General features: G+C 13.6%; 1 protein-coding gene across 1 annotated transcript, besides 37 other annotated features; it reads left to right on the plus strand. All coding sequences in view use genetic code 6, as the record gives it.

The window, feature by feature from the left end:
* Positions 1-913: 913 nt before the first annotated feature.
* Positions 914-988: a microsatellite.
* Positions 951-1,073: a microsatellite.
* Positions 966-1,093: a microsatellite.
* Positions 1,094-1,781: 688 nt separating this feature from the next.
* Positions 1,782-1,814: a microsatellite.
* A 250-nt stretch (positions 1,815-2,064) lies between these two features.
* Positions 2,065-2,110: a microsatellite.
* Positions 2,065-2,115: a microsatellite.
* Positions 2,116-3,142: 1,027 nt separating this feature from the next.
* Positions 3,143-3,181: a microsatellite.
* Positions 3,150-3,179: a microsatellite.
* Positions 3,182-3,403: 222 nt separating the features above from the next.
* Positions 3,404-3,436: a microsatellite.
* Positions 3,437-3,685: 249 nt separating this feature from the next.
* Positions 3,686-3,756: a microsatellite.
* Positions 3,705-3,735: a microsatellite.
* Positions 3,707-3,733: a microsatellite.
* Positions 3,757-5,707: 1,951 nt separating the features above from the next.
* Positions 5,708-5,747: a microsatellite.
* A 2,607-nt stretch (positions 5,748-8,354) lies between these two features.
* Positions 8,355-8,389: a microsatellite.
* Positions 8,390-8,417: 28 nt separating this feature from the next.
* Positions 8,418-8,513: a microsatellite.
* Positions 8,423-8,462: a microsatellite.
* Positions 8,424-8,494: a microsatellite.
* Positions 8,514-8,600: 87 nt separating the features above from the next.
* Positions 8,601-8,695: a microsatellite.
* Positions 8,601-8,708: a microsatellite.
* Positions 8,621-8,656: a microsatellite.
* Positions 8,628-8,708: a microsatellite.
* Positions 8,643-8,706: a microsatellite.
* Positions 8,643-8,718: a microsatellite.
* Positions 8,719-8,767: 49 nt separating this feature from the next.
* Positions 8,768-8,801: a microsatellite.
* A 31-nt stretch (positions 8,802-8,832) lies between these two features.
* Positions 8,833-8,875: a microsatellite.
* Positions 8,855-8,911: a microsatellite.
* Positions 8,859-8,986: a microsatellite.
* Positions 8,987-9,393: 407 nt separating this feature from the next.
* Positions 9,394-9,433: a microsatellite.
* Positions 9,434-11,679: 2,246 nt separating this feature from the next.
* Positions 11,680-11,745: a microsatellite.
* A 302-nt stretch (positions 11,746-12,047) lies between these two features.
* Positions 12,048-12,110: a microsatellite.
* Positions 12,111-13,885: 1,775 nt separating this feature from the next.
* Positions 13,886-13,924: a microsatellite.
* Positions 13,925-14,201: 277 nt separating this feature from the next.
* Positions 14,202-14,258: a microsatellite.
* Positions 14,259-14,318: 60 nt separating this feature from the next.
* Positions 14,319-14,399: a microsatellite.
* Positions 14,332-14,405: a microsatellite.
* Positions 14,406-14,439: 34 nt separating this feature from the next.
* IMG5_199090 (hypothetical protein) lies at positions 14,440-15,744 on the plus strand. The gene has a single exon (XM_004024111.1). It carries the CDS (start codon positions 14,574-14,576, stop codon positions 14,958-14,960), a length of 387 nt encoding a protein of 128 aa, XP_004024160.1. The 5' UTR covers positions 14,440-14,573; the 3' UTR covers positions 14,961-15,744.
* A 22-nt stretch (positions 15,745-15,766) lies between these two features.
* Positions 15,767-15,817: a microsatellite.
* Positions 15,803-15,885: a microsatellite.
* Positions 15,810-15,885: a microsatellite.
* Positions 15,886-16,174: the final 289 nt, after the last annotated feature.

Here is a 16,174-nt window from a genome sequence, read left to right on the forward strand (position 1 = left end):
ATTATTTAAAAAGAATGTAATTATAAATGTTTTTATAATTAACTTTTATAGAAAATAAATTTTAACTTACTAAAGAAAATAAAAATTTAATAATTATCTAAAGCAAAAATAATTATTTATATTTGCAATGAATTCAAAAATTGGTTTGTATAATATAAAAATAAAATATTTATTATAATTTTGTAAAAAAATATATTAAATTATATTAAATTTATAATTAAAAAATTAGAAAAAATACATTTCATAATATTGAAATTTAAATAAATTTTTTTTTTTTTTTTCAAAATCATAAAATAATAATATATATAAATACAATCGAAAAAAAAAAGACTTAATAATTGAATAAAATAACACAGCAAACACATTATTAAATGTAGAAATCAATACTAATATAATCTTAAAATTAAAAATATTATTTATACTTATTATTTTTTAACATCCCAAAGGAAATTTTATTTCAGTATTTACATCGTTATTAAATATTTCTATCTATTATTTAAGAAGAAAATTAAATAAAAATCCATGATTGCATTTAATGCAACTATTGTCTGTAATAATTTATTATTTTTCAACAAATCCAATATTATATTATAACAATTCTCCATATTAAATAAATTATATATATTTCTAAAGAGTATAATCTTCAAATATAAAAACCTATAGAAATCTTTTCAAAAAAAATTAAAAATTCTAAAATGTTAAATGAATAAACTAAAATTAAAAATTAAATTTAGAATAAAAATATGTTAGTTTCAGAGTATTAATCTTAAATAAAGAAAAAAACCTATCAGTAGATGATTTTAAAAAATGTATTAATTTCATTATAAATAAAAATATTTTCATAATTAAAAAAAAATTATAAAGAAATAAAATTTATATAAATTAATTAAAGATATAAAGATATATATTAAAAATTATTTTTATATTTAAAATATAATTATGTATTTAAGTATATAAATAATTATTATATTTATATGTATAAATATAAATAATAAATTATATATATAATTTATATATGTTTGAATTTATAGATATAAATATATATATATATAAATATAATTATATATATATATTTTTACATATATATTATATAATTTAAAATTTCATAAAAAATTAATTTTATATATTATATACAATTAGTTTTTAAAAAATATAAATATTTTAAATTAATATTATATAACATTTTAAAACATTTATTTACTAAAATCAAATATTTTATTCTATGACAAAATTTAAATATTTTTATTCTGAAAAGATATTTTTTCAATAATATTTTTAATAAATATAAAATAAAATTCTTATTTTAATATACAAATAAATTTTTATATATTTAAAATATATATATATCTATATATATTCATATTTTTATAAATAATCTATATATCTAAATAAATCATATTTTTTTTTTTATTATTTTATTACAATTAAAAAATAAATATAATTTTAATTAATTTATTTTATTTTTTTTATAATTTATTGATTGTTATATTTTATTTTAACTTAATTTCTAAGTATTTTCTTATTTTTTTTTATTTTATAAATGATATTTACTATATGCATATTATTTTATATTTTTAAATAGTTTACTTAATATAACTAAATATTTTTAAATAAAATATATAAACCTTTATAACTTTTTGTTTTAATATATTTTTTTCTAAAAAAAATTATTTATTTTAATAATTATTTTTTATTTTTAGTATTTATTCGATTAATAATTTATTATTAATATATGGATATTAATTATTTTTTTCAACATTTTTTAAATAATAAATTTTAAATTATTATAATATATTTATTATAATATTATTTATATCTTATTTTATTTATTTATTAAATAAAATAAATAAAATAAAAATTTAAAAATATCTTATCATTATTATAAAAAATATAAATTTTAATTAGATTTTCTTTTTCTAGAAACTAATTTAATTTTTTTTTGTTAACTAAACATTATTTAATTGTATTCCATATGTTAAAGCACTGATTTTTATTTGTTTTATTAAATATGTTATTCCTTTATTATAATTATTCATTATAATCATCTATTTCTGCTACTAAATATTTTTTATTTTTTTTCATTTTTTTTTTATTATTTTTAATTTTTTTTATTTTGTTAAAAATAATAGGAAGGGAATTAATATATTTTTTCTAATAAGAAAATAGTGCAGAAAAATATGCATCTGTTTCATAAAAAGAAATACCTAAATCTGCCTTTTTAATAACAGTTCATAATATTAGTTTCATCACCTATCATTCCAATTTTCTATTTAAATAAAGTTTAATGCAAATAAATAATTTCAGTTTTCTATTCAGGTTTACATCTAATAAAAGCGAAGGTATTTTCGCGAATATCTTTAATTAAATATTAATTATTAATCTATTAAAAATTTACAATCGTATTCCCAGTAATTCCTAACTTAGAATTAATTTACTTATTATTTAATAACGTAGTAATATCAATTTTTTCATCAGGTTTATTCTAATAAAAAAGAATTCTAAAGTGAGTTGCATATAATAATATTATCTTTAGAATCTAAAACATAAAACATAACTATCTTTTGCAATTTAACAGTAGTAAAAAGATTATTTCCAAATATTTTTTTTTTTAATTCCTATATTTTTTAATATTAATATATTTTCTCAGCTATCTTCTTTTATAAAATTAATAGAGATAAAAAAATTAGATTATCTTCGACATCTCTCTTTATATATTTCTTAAATTAATATTTTATTATAATTCTTTGTAGCAACATAATAATAATATTATTTTTAATAAATTAATTAAATATGATAAAAAATTTAATTTTAATATATTATCAAAAATTATTTAAATTATAACAATTAATAAAAAAAAATATAAATATATTTTAAAAATAATTTTAGTTTTTTTTTTTTATTAAAAAATCAAAAATAATTTTTAAATATATAATATAAAAGATGAAATTCATTTTTGAAATTATATAATAAGAACAATAAAATAATAAAAATAAAATTTAAATAAATATAAGAATCGAAATCTAAATAAATAAGTAAAATTTAAATAAATATAATATATTATTTATACATTTTTAATAAAACAAAATTATTTATATAATTTAATAATAAAAGAGACATATTAATTATATAATAATTTTTTTTAATAAAATAATAATATAAAATAATATAAATATAATATATATTTAGATATAAAAATATGATAACTAGTAATATTATAAAGAAAGTATCATAAATAAATATATATATAAAAAAAATAAAATAAAAAAATTTATATATTATTAATATATATATATAATTCTATATAAATTTTATAATATATTTTTAATTTTATATTAATTTATTTTATATATATTATCAAAATATTATTGATAAAAATAATTGAAATATTATAAAAATATTATTTTATATAATATAAATATAAATATTAAATATATAAAACATATTTTAATAATAATTATTTATATATTTACACATTATTTTTATTTAAAAAATAAATAAATTATAATTAAAATTATTTATTTTTTTAAATTACTATATTAATTCTATATTTTTATAGATTAATTTTATAAAAATAAATGAATAAATAAAATATAATTATATATTTTTATAAGTTATAATTCTTATAAATAAATAAAATAATACAATTTTTAAATTAATATAGAATTATTTAATATTTAAAAATATATTTATATAATATTAACTTTTTTTTTTTTTTTATAATTTTTTTTTTATATATATAATTTTTAATTTATATATTTTTCAATGTATTTTATTTTATAACCAAAATCTTAATTATATTTTTTTTTTTTTTTAAATTAATTATATTAATTTTAAAATAATTTATGGTTTATATTAATTCATAACTATATAATTAAAAAATTTCTGTAAAAATAAATAATAATAAAATTATAAGATATTTTTTTATTAAATTTAATATCTTTAAATATAAAAATATAAAATTAATCTATATTATTTATGATCGTCGTAATTAAAATAATAACATTAATTTTTTATATGTTTCAAAAAAAAAAAAAAAAATAAGTTTCATAAAAGCATAAAATCATATATTCATATAATATATTACTTAAATAATAGAAAAAACATATTAAAGAAATAAAACATTAATATATTTATAATATTTAATTAATTTTTTAACCTTATATTAAATTACAAAAATAAAAAAATATTATTTATTTTATACATTTCATATAGATAAAATAGAAAAATATATATATATAATTATATTTGAACATTTTCTTATAAATTAATTAAAATAAGTATATTAAAAATATATCTAAAAATAAAAAATAATATTAATAAAAATAATGTTCAAAAAATTAATTTTTATTAACTTATTAATATTTTTAATATTGACATAATCTAGTGAATAATAAAATAATAGTGTTGTAAATGCCTCATTTTAATGTTAAGAAGGTTATTATTATGATTAAAATACTCTTGGGTGTGCTTCTTTAGATAAATATACTGGAGATTATTGCAATGAAGAATGCAATACATGTCTTTAATCTAAAAAATGTATCGAATGTAAGGATGGTTATTACATAAATATTGACTAAAAAGGGGGCACAACTTGTGTTAGTTGCTCTACTAAATTTGATAATTGTTTTAGATGTAATAGATATAATTGCACTAAATGTAAAACTGGTTATTTTTTTTAATTTACTAATTATTGCCATTAAGTTAAGATGATGAAAGCATTATATCTTATGGCGAATCTTGTAAGGAATAAGGATGTAATTCATGTTATTTATACGAAAACATTGTAAAGAATGTAAAGACGGCTATTTTTTAGATTTTGACTAGAATACAACTAATTTTTATAAAAAATGTTTTAGTTGTAGTAGTAGATTCAGCAATTACTAAAGATGTAGTCCTGTTTTTTGCGAAAAATGTAATGTTGGTTATTCATATGATAAGTCTGATAAATAATGCAAAGAAAACAAATATATTTAATAAAATTCTTTAGATTTTTATATAGATGGATGTTATAAACCTGATAATTCTGGAAAATGTAATGAATGTTTGGAGGCTTATTATGATGAATGGAAAGGTAATATCAGAAATAATAAATCTTGTGTTTCATGCAGAAGAGAATATTTTAATTGTGTTGAGTGTAATTAAATGGAATGCATCAAATGTAGAGATGGATACAAAATTAATAAGAATTCAAATTAATGCTTTAAAATTCCCGGAAATAGATTTTTACATAATGTATAAGCTATTTATTAATGATTAAATATTAATTCCTTCTTTTATTTGCTGTTTTTGATTATAATCATAAATATTATGATTTAAAATAATCATAATTTCAAATATATAAAATTATAATATCTATTTTTTTAATATGTTTTATTTAATTAAATTTTTTTATTTATAACTATATTAATTGTTATAATTAATATTTTTATAAAACAATAATAATTTTTTTTAATAAAAATACAAGATAAAAATAAAATTAAATATCTTTTTTTTTTAACTAATATAAAAAATTGTGTATATAATAATAAATTATTTTAAATAATCATTTAAAATAAATTCAATATTATTATTATTTCATTTAATATTTTAGATTTATTAATATTATTCATATAAATATTGTATTTTTATTTATTAAATTATACGTCATATTTTTATTAATTTCTTAAAGATTAAAATTAGACAACAAATATTTATTTACTTTTATAAATTTTTTATTTTTCATTATTTTTTATATTTTTTATTATTTTATACTAAAAATTTAAATGCTTGTATGGTTAGCTATATAATTAGTAATTAATAATTTTTTTTATTATTGATGTTTTAACTTTCCTACGATAAAAAACAAGCTGCAATCATTCGTACATGACCATCAGCTAATGAATGTACTGTTTTTAATTTATAGCATTTTTTTAAGCAAACTAGCTTGTTGATAAATATAATGAGAAGTAAGAATTTTCCTATAATTAAACATTAGGTATTTGCAAGTATTAATATAGCAAAATTTATAAAGGGAATTTGCGAAATTTATAAAAAAATAAATTAATTTTTTTGTTCTTCTTGAATAAAGGTTTTTTTTAATTATAATAATATTAGTGTTTAAGTTAATGCCCTTTTAGGATTTTTCGAAAACTAAGAAACTTAAGCTTGTGAGGGAATTTTCTGAATATATATTTAATAAAATAATATTAATATATATTCCATATGTGATACTGATACTACTAAAAGGATTTAGAGTAGGTTTAGATTTAAAATGCACTTTGTGTTTAGTAATATTACTTATTATGTAATGCTAATAATATAGCCTATTGATTTGCTTGTAAAAAAAGTAAATTATTAAGTATTAATGGTATTTATGTTAATTAATGAACTAATGATAATTTGTTTACTTCTAGGATGTTAATATTGTATTTACCAATTGTTATTTTGACTATCATATTAATATTTGTATTAGAATGCTAATATGAATTTCCTTTATTGTCAAATCTGATATTAATATTTATATAATAAATATATTAACGGATTCTTATTGAATTCAACTAAAAGAGTATGTTAAATAATAACTTCAGGAAGATCTACAGATGAAAATACTGGTAAGAATGCCCTTAGGAATGTGTTCATAAAATTGTAAATATTTATAATTTTATGATGGTTTTTATTATTATTTTGTTAAATAACTAGATAAATAAACTATATAATGGTATTAGTTACAGTATTAAATTAAGTAATTTTAGTTCTTGTAATTCAAGTCATTGCTTTAGATTCCTAGATATAAATATTATTATTATGAATATATAAAGTTACTTAAAAGAATAAAATTAATAATTTGTTTAAGGGATTTACATCATGCAATCCTACTAAAATGTGTTATAAAGTGTTTAGATGTTTTTAATTAAGATTTATAATTTTAAAAAGTATTATATAAAACTTATATTACAAATACAGTAGTAATTTCAAGTAATTTTATAACATATAATTAATTAAAATACAATAATTTTATTACGGGATATTAATTTTGTGTAGGTAAAAAAAATACTTATTAATCCCACCTACTAAATTTTTACTTAAGTCTTAAGGCGATAATTCATCTAAATAATTATATAAATAAAATACAACAAAAAAAACCAAGGACTCCTTAATTTAATTACTATTTTATTATTAATCATCGGCTTCAAAAAAAGTAAAAATATAGAAAATCTGATATAATTTATTTTTATTATCCTGAAAACTAACTTATTTAATATTTATTATGACATATTTCGCAATTATCTACATTATAAAAATATTAAAATTAAAAATATTATCTATATTTATTATTTTTAACATCCCTAAGAAAATGTTATTCCAGTATTTCCACCTTTATTAAGGATTTTTTGCATTATTTAAGAAAGCATATTATATTATATTAAAATCCAGGATTGCATTTAATGCAACTATTATCTGTACAAAAAAATTTATTTTTCAACAAATTCAGTATTGCATTGTAACAATTCTCCATATTAAGTAAATCATATACATTTCTAGAGTTTATACTCTTCCAGTATAAAAACCTATAGAAATTTTTTCAAAATTATTATAAGATTAAAAAATCCTAAATGAATAAACTTAAATTCATATTAAATTTAGAGTAAAAACCTGTATATTTTCGAGTCTTAATCATAAATATAGAAAAAAAGCTATAAGTGGATGCTTCTGTACAAGTCATTATTTCATTATAAATAACACTTCTTTACAAATATTTATCAAACAAATTTACATTACCATATAATTTATACATATTCTTTATACTTATATCCATAAAAGTTTTCAATATCAGAATTTATCACCTGAGAAACTAAGAACATTTAAAACATTATAAATAGTTGTTTCCAAAAGATTTTTTGGAAGTTTCCGTAGTTAAATTTAACTCTTCCAAAAGTAGGTCGAGAAATTAATACATCATTCAAAGAACAAAAACCTCAATTTGCAAGTAATCCACTATTATTTTTAGTATAAAAAGAGTATACGTGTAAACCAGTATCTAAAACTATTTCTATTAATTATTTAAGAAAAATAAACATATAAACATTATGTAGATTATTTTTAAGAGAAAATTTATATTACTGTAAAAGAGTATACTTACAAGAGTATATAGAAAGAAATCTTGGATGCTTCCATAGTACATATTGAATAAATATTTATTTTAGAATATTACAAAATGAGCTTATTGTATAAAGAAATATTATATAATTATATTTAAATATAGGCTTTGTTACTATATATTTTAAAGGAAAGTTTATCAAGAAATTAATTTAAAATTTTTTAATAAGTTTCATACATTATCTTATAAAAATCTTGTATTTCTATACTTGTATGTGAAATCAAAAGTAATAATAAATCAATAATAATAATATTAATAAACTAAAATATTATATAAAATAATATTTTTTTATTTTTATTTTTAATTTTATTTTTAATTTAATTTTAGATTTATATATTAAATTTATTTTATTTTAATATATATTTATTTATATATTATAATTAAATTTCATTATTAAAATAAATATATAAAAATATCATTAATATTAAAAAAGATTAGTAAAAAAAATATATGAAAACGAATTAATAAATATATAAAAAACTAAAAATAAATAAATATAAAGAAAATATATAAAATAAATATAAATATATATAATAATAATATATATATATATATATATATATAATATAAAAATTTATAAATTTTAAATTTTAATATAAATAATTATAATAATATATATATCAAAAATATTTAAATTAATATATAATTAAATAAATATAATTAATAATTTTTTTTATTTTTTTAATAAAATTATATTTATATTTATATTTTTATTTTATAATTTTTTTATTTAAAATTAAATAATTTATTTTTTAATATTAATAAATATTTATTATTTATTAATTTTTTTTTTATTTAAAAATAAATAATTACGTTTTCAAATATAAAAAAATTTATATTATATATTAAATAATTTTATCAATATTATTTTGATTAGAAATTAATATAAAAAAGGTATTATATTATTAACATATACATAAAATTTTATTTTATTATTTAATCTTAATTAATTTATAGTAAAATAATAAAAAACTTTATTATATTTAAAAATTAATAAATATGGAAGATAAGTTCTCATTTTTAAATTATCGTTAAATATGTTATTTTTTTATATTTTTTTTAATATTCAATATATATATATAATGATTTCTTTTTTAATAATTAATTTTTAAATTCATTAAAATTAATTTAAATATATTAAAAAGAAGAAAGATAAATAAATTTAATTAATAATAGACATAAATCAAATAAAAAATTATCATAAAATAAAACAAAAAAAGAAAACTATTTTAAAAATTAACAATATTTATATACTTAAATCAATAAATAATGATATAAAAATCAATAAAAATATATTTAGATAGAGTATTATATATTAATTAAATAAAAAATTTTAAAATCATATTATTTAATTACTTAAAATATTAAATATCAATTTTTTTTTTTATATATGTATTAAAAAAAAAGTTATGTTTTATCATTAATTTAATTAACACACATATTTAAAAATTAGAAAAAGTCATATAATTAATAATAATAATCTTTAAATAAATGATAAATTTTTAAAAAAGTATAAAAATAAAAACAAAATAAGAATAAGAAATTAAATTTATATATTAGAAAAAAAAAAGTAAGTAAATTATTTAATATAAATTAGACTTAAAAAAAATATAAAAGTATTTAAAATAAATAGGGATTTAAAATTATTAAATAAATAAATTAAAATTCCAATATTAATATACTTTAAATGTATAATAATATATAGAAAAAACATAAAATAATGTTAATGTTTAAAAAAATCATTATGTTTAATAAATATTTTTTATTTTTTTTTTTTCTAATAAATTTTATGGTTATTTGCTAATATTTTATATATATCCAAAATTACTAAATTTAACTTTTTATAAAATAAAAATTTTATAATAAATATATTTTATATGTTTTCGAAATTCAAAAATATATAAATAAGTATAAAATAATATTTTAATTTTATATTTTTTATTTAATATATAATTATTAATAAATTTATATCTTTATTTTAATATTATTATAGAATTGTATTTTAATTTTATTCTTTTATTAATGTATTTAGTTAAAAATTGTTTTTTTTAAAAAAGGAATCAAAATATATATAATAATGTATTTTAAATAAAGTATTCTTTTTCTTTTTTACGATTTGATAAACATTAATATTTTGAAAAATAGAATTGAAAATAAAAAAATATAAAAAATTTCATTATTAATTACTAAAATAATAATATAAAAATACACCTTTTTTAAATTAGCGTATTATTAAAAATGAAATCAATATATAAATACAATTAAACTGTTTTTTAAAAATTAATTTAAATATATATAAAATGATAAAATGTTTTTAAAACTAATTCTTATAAATATATTAATATTTGGTGCCTTCACTAATTTGTTAAATACTGAAAACGGATGCCCTTAGGGATGTATATAATGTAATTAATCTGGGGAATGTTAATAATGTTAAGATGGTTATTAATAAGATTAAGAAAGTAAATAATGCTTAGAAATCGCTAGTAGAGTTCTAAATATTGAAAATAACTGCCCTGAAGGATGCAAAAATTGTTCTGATTCTAGTTAATGTTAAGAATGTTAAGATGGTTATTATAATAAATATGAAAATAATTATGGTTAAAGTTTTGTAGAATGTCTTAGTTGTAGTGATTTATTAGTTAATTGTACTAGATGTAGTAAGAGTAGTTGTAATTTATGTGGTATTGGCTATGAATATGAAGAAAGAAAAAATAAATGTATGTTTATTACCTCAGATCCCAAACTACTATAATGTGACTAGGGATGTACTGATTGCCATTATTCAGGAATGTGCTATACTTGTTCAGATGGTTATTTTGAAGATTTTGATGAGCCTAATGCAAATGGATTTAGATATAGATTGTGTGTATAAAGATGTACAACATTTGATAATTGTATTACATGTAATTAAAAAAAATGCACTAGATGTGAGAAAGATTATTGGGTTAGTTAAGAAACAAATAGATGTGTAACATTTAATGGGTATAATAGATTTTTAGTAAAAGCTTAAGACGATAATTAATAATTTAATAGTTATTGTGGGGTCTTTACTTTTGCTATTGGTTATATTTTATTCGGATTATTATTGTGATAATTTGTTTATTTTTATTTATAATTAGGTGTTGAAGAATATTTATATATTTAGTTTTGCTTTTAATAATTATTTATAATTGTTTTTTAATCGTTTATTATTTCTGTTTTTTTTATATTTTTGAAAATCTTTCAATAATATTAAATAATAAATTTTTTAAAAAATATAATAAATATATATGTTTTTTATTTATTTTTTTGTAGGCTATATTTATTTTTTTATAAAATTAATATATTATTATATGTTTTTTTTTTTTATAAATATTTTTTTTTTAAACATAGATTTAAAAAATATTAAAAATAATTTTATTTTTTATATAAAAAAAATATTAAAAATAATATATTTGGTAATTTATTTTTAATTAATATTATATTAGTTATATGTATTAATTCGAATATTTTATAAAAAACCAAAATTAATTCATTATCATTTTATATTTTTCAATAATTTATTTATTTATTAAATTTTGATTTATATTTTCATTATTTTTTATTAAATTTTTAATTATTATTTTTAATGTAAAAAGCTTAATTTTAAAAATTTCTTTATTTATTATCATTTAAAGTATTTTGATCTTTTCTTCTAATTTTAAATACTGTTCGAATTAAAATATTCTTTTATTTTTACTTTTAAAATTTATTTTATATTTTTTTTTAATATTCAAAAATAATATATCTATTATTCAAAACCTTAAGATTTTTATGTTTTTAAAGTATTTAAACTATTAATTCTTAAATAAATTATTATATTAAATTTTTGATTAAAAATTATTTTTATTTAATTCGTTTTGATTTATAAATCTTAATTTCTTTATATAATTATTATTATTTTTATTTAAAAAAAAAATGAATTATTTTAATTTTTTTTTTAAAAAAAAATTTTTTTTTAACAATTATATTAATGTTTTATTTAATTGATATTTAATTATTTTTTAAAATATTTATTTTTTAAATTATAATAAATCTAAATATGTATTCACAAAAAATCATAAATTTAATATTTATATTATATTTAAAATATTAAAAAAAATGCATTTATTATGATATTTTTTTTATCAGAAATTTATATAATTTGTTTTTAGGATAATTAATAATATTGTATGTTTCACAAGTCTTAGTTATTGATAAATGAAATTATATATAAACTAAATAAGGAATTTATTCTTTACTGATTTTTATTCTGGACGTATAGACGTATAGATTTTTAAAATATGGGATATATTTTATAAATTTAATTCCTTAAGTATTTTTTTTTTAAATTTAGTTTTATATTTTATTTTTATTATCATAAATATTTTATATATGAAATAGTAAAAACTGTTGTTAGTTAAGGAAATACTGAAAAAGTAATATTTTTATCAAATTATGAAATATAAAATAAAGTAATTAATTTAATTATTATAAAAGCTTTAATAAATATTTTAATTAAAATAATCAAATATTATTTATATTTAATTATTTTTTTATGATATTTATAAATTATTACAAAAACGAAAGATTGATTTAGATACACTTAAATACGAAATTAAGTTTATTTAAGCAATGAATTTTGTTTAAAAAAGCAAAAAAGCTCTTTTAAAGATTATAAATTTTGTAATTTATAAATAATATTATGAAAAACTAGTAATAATAAAAAAAATAAAAATAAAAATATCTTCATAGGAATATCAAGAAAAAAATATAATTACTTAAACCTTAATAGATATTTAATTATTGAAAAAAGCAGACTATATAAATTTCTAGATAGAAAATATACAGAATAAGTAATATATTTTATAATATAAATAAATAATTATATAATTTTATTTTATTTTTATAAATAAATAAATTTGTATATATATTTATAAGTATATATTTAATATTTTTTTTTTTTATATATATATATAATTAATATATTTTATATATATTTTCATTTTTATTTAATAATTTTTTTTATTTTTCCTAATTATTTATAATAATATAAAAAATGTATAATTATTATTTTAAAAATATTTTTAAAATATATAATTAGCTTGAGATTAAATTATTAAAAATCTTAAATTTTTTATAAATAGAGAAATAAATAAAATAATTACGAATATAATATATAGATAAAATAAATCAATTTTTTTGTATTAAAAGATAAACCATATAAAATAGATTTTAAGATTTAGAAACACATATTTATTAAAGAAAAATTAATATAAGAAATTCTAATTAAGAATTTGCAAAATAAAAATGAGAAATTTTATAATTAATTTATACTAATTTGTATGATTTTTTTAAAAACCTTAAATAATATAAAATTTAATTTTTTTTTCAAATCACTCTTAAATAAAAATTTTAATTATTTAAAATTTATAATTAAAAATAAAAATAAAAGAAACATTAATAATTAAATAATAAGAATTTAATTATCTATTAACCATAAAAAAAACCAAGAAGTATATTATAAAATTAGTTTTAAGCAATAAATTTTTAAATTTATACAAAAAAGTAAAAGCATCATTAATATACATAAATTTTTTATTAAAAAAATAAAAACTTTTTAATGTAAAAGTAATAATAATAAAACAATACAGGTTTAAAATTTAAAAGCTTATTTAAAAAATAATAAAAAAAAGGAAAAACAAAATCTAAATAAGAATATAAAAAAGTAATTAAATATTTGTAGCCAAATTAAAAAAATTAAAAAAATGAAATAAATATAAAAAATAATTTAAATATATTGAAATTTAATATATAATAAATAAAAAAAATATGAATATAAAATGAAAGATTTATTAATTTTAATCATCTGTAAAATATAAATATTTAATAAAAAAAGAATATGATTTATGTATTTATTTAAAAAATATATTAAAATATTTTTATTTTAATAATAATAATTTATAAAAAAAAAATTGAATAATTATTTAATTATTTTATTAGAATTTTATATTAAATAAAAAATATTTTAAAAAAATTTATATTTATATAAATTATAGTAAATAATTATATTTAATATTTAAAATTTAATCAATTAAATTTAAATTAAAATGTAAGCAATATATTTTTAAAAAAATAAATAATCAAGAAATATTTATTATTTATTAAAATAAAAAACTAAAAAAATTAATTATATTAATAATATATATATATAAAAATATAATTTATAATAATTAATTATAAATATATTTAAAAATAAATTTTTAATTTGCTTTTTTACAACGAAATCACAATAACAATGCTAATAATACATAATAACCAATAATAAAAGCAAAAACTCCTTAATAATTATTTTATTATTAATAATTGACTTAAACCTAAATTAAATTTCTTTAAGTCTTTTCCAATTTATAACAATTAATTTTTCCGAATTCCTATGTTCCTTAAGGACATAATGACAAGCAGTTATTTTAATATAAAATAAGACTTTTATCTTTTTGACAACTTGTACAACTTTCAGCATAAATAGCACAATTTTAGCATTTACTCGAACATTATAGACATTAGTTAAAATTCTAGTAAAATCCAGAAGGACATTATTAAACGCAAGTACCCTAATATAATAGTTTTCCAGAAATGCATTTTATACATTTATCAGCTTAACAAGATTAACAATCTTAAATATTGCATTATAAATCTTGATTTTAATTGCCATTATCATTATTTTATAATGTTGAATTATCATCATCAATACATATTTTTTAATAAGTTTTATAATCATAAGATTATTTTTTATCACATTTACTAACACATTATCCTTTGATTAAGAAATCCTCAAGATTTTAACATCTCAAGCATATTTCTCCAGATAAACTTTTTTGACAGAATAAACAATGAGAATTAGCTTTACTACAATTATAAATAGCTGCTTAATTAATAAGTATGCATTTTTATTAAAAATAATCAAATTTATATCCACTCATACATAAAGTACAACTACTTGAACTACATTTTTAACAATTTTCAAATTTACTGCTGCAACTTAAACAAATAGTATTTCCACTTTCATACTAATCTTAGTAATAGCCATCTTAACAACTTAAACAATAATTTTCATAAACACATTTTTTACATCCCTCACCACAAACAGCACTATTACTGTTTTCATTTGTATTTTAATATTCATTGCATTATTATTAAGATTAATTATATTTATATCCATTAATACAAGAAATACATTCATTTTTATCACATTTTTCACAATTTTCGAATTTAAGGATGCAAGTTAAACATATTGTCTTTCCATTGTAATCCTAATTTTAATAAAAACCATATTTGCAACTTAAACATTAATTACCATAAATACATGTTTTACAGCCTTCTTCACAAACAGCATCAATATTGCTTTCTTCTTATTAACATTATCTTTCAGTTTCATTATATTAATATCCACTCATACAAGTATTGCATCCGCTATAATCACATGTTTCACAGTTTTCGAATTTATTGCTGCAACTTTAACATATTGTTTTTCCACTTTCATCCTATTCTTAATAATAACCTTACTAACATTATTAAAATTCTCCAGCTTCATTACAATTTTCACATCAATCATGACAATTAGAAGTAATTTATATTTATATTTATATTTATATTTATATTTATATTTATATTTATATTATTTTTTAAAAAATTTAATTTTTATTATTATTAACAAAAATTGCAATCTTTTATTTATATTTTAAAAACTATTATTATTACATATTAATAGTTTAAATATTTATTAAATTATTGAATCTATTTATTTTACTATAAATTTATGTTTTTGCTTTTTTGTTAAATTCAACAATTCCATTACATAAATCCTAATTATTTATATATATTTTTTTTATTTCATATTAAATAGTATGTTCTATTTATATTTTTTATTATGAAAACCTTAAAAATATAATATTATCTTCACATAATTTTATCGTTATTAAAAGATGCTTTTTTATGAGTTTATTATTAATATGTTTTAATTATTCTTATAATTAA

Source organism: Ichthyophthirius multifiliis (genome assembly GCF_000220395.1).
Source record: "Ichthyophthirius multifiliis unplaced genomic scaffold scaff_1120509251416, whole genome shotgun sequence".
Lineage (NCBI taxonomy): Eukaryota > Ciliophora > Oligohymenophorea > Hymenostomatida > Ichthyophthirius > Ichthyophthirius multifiliis.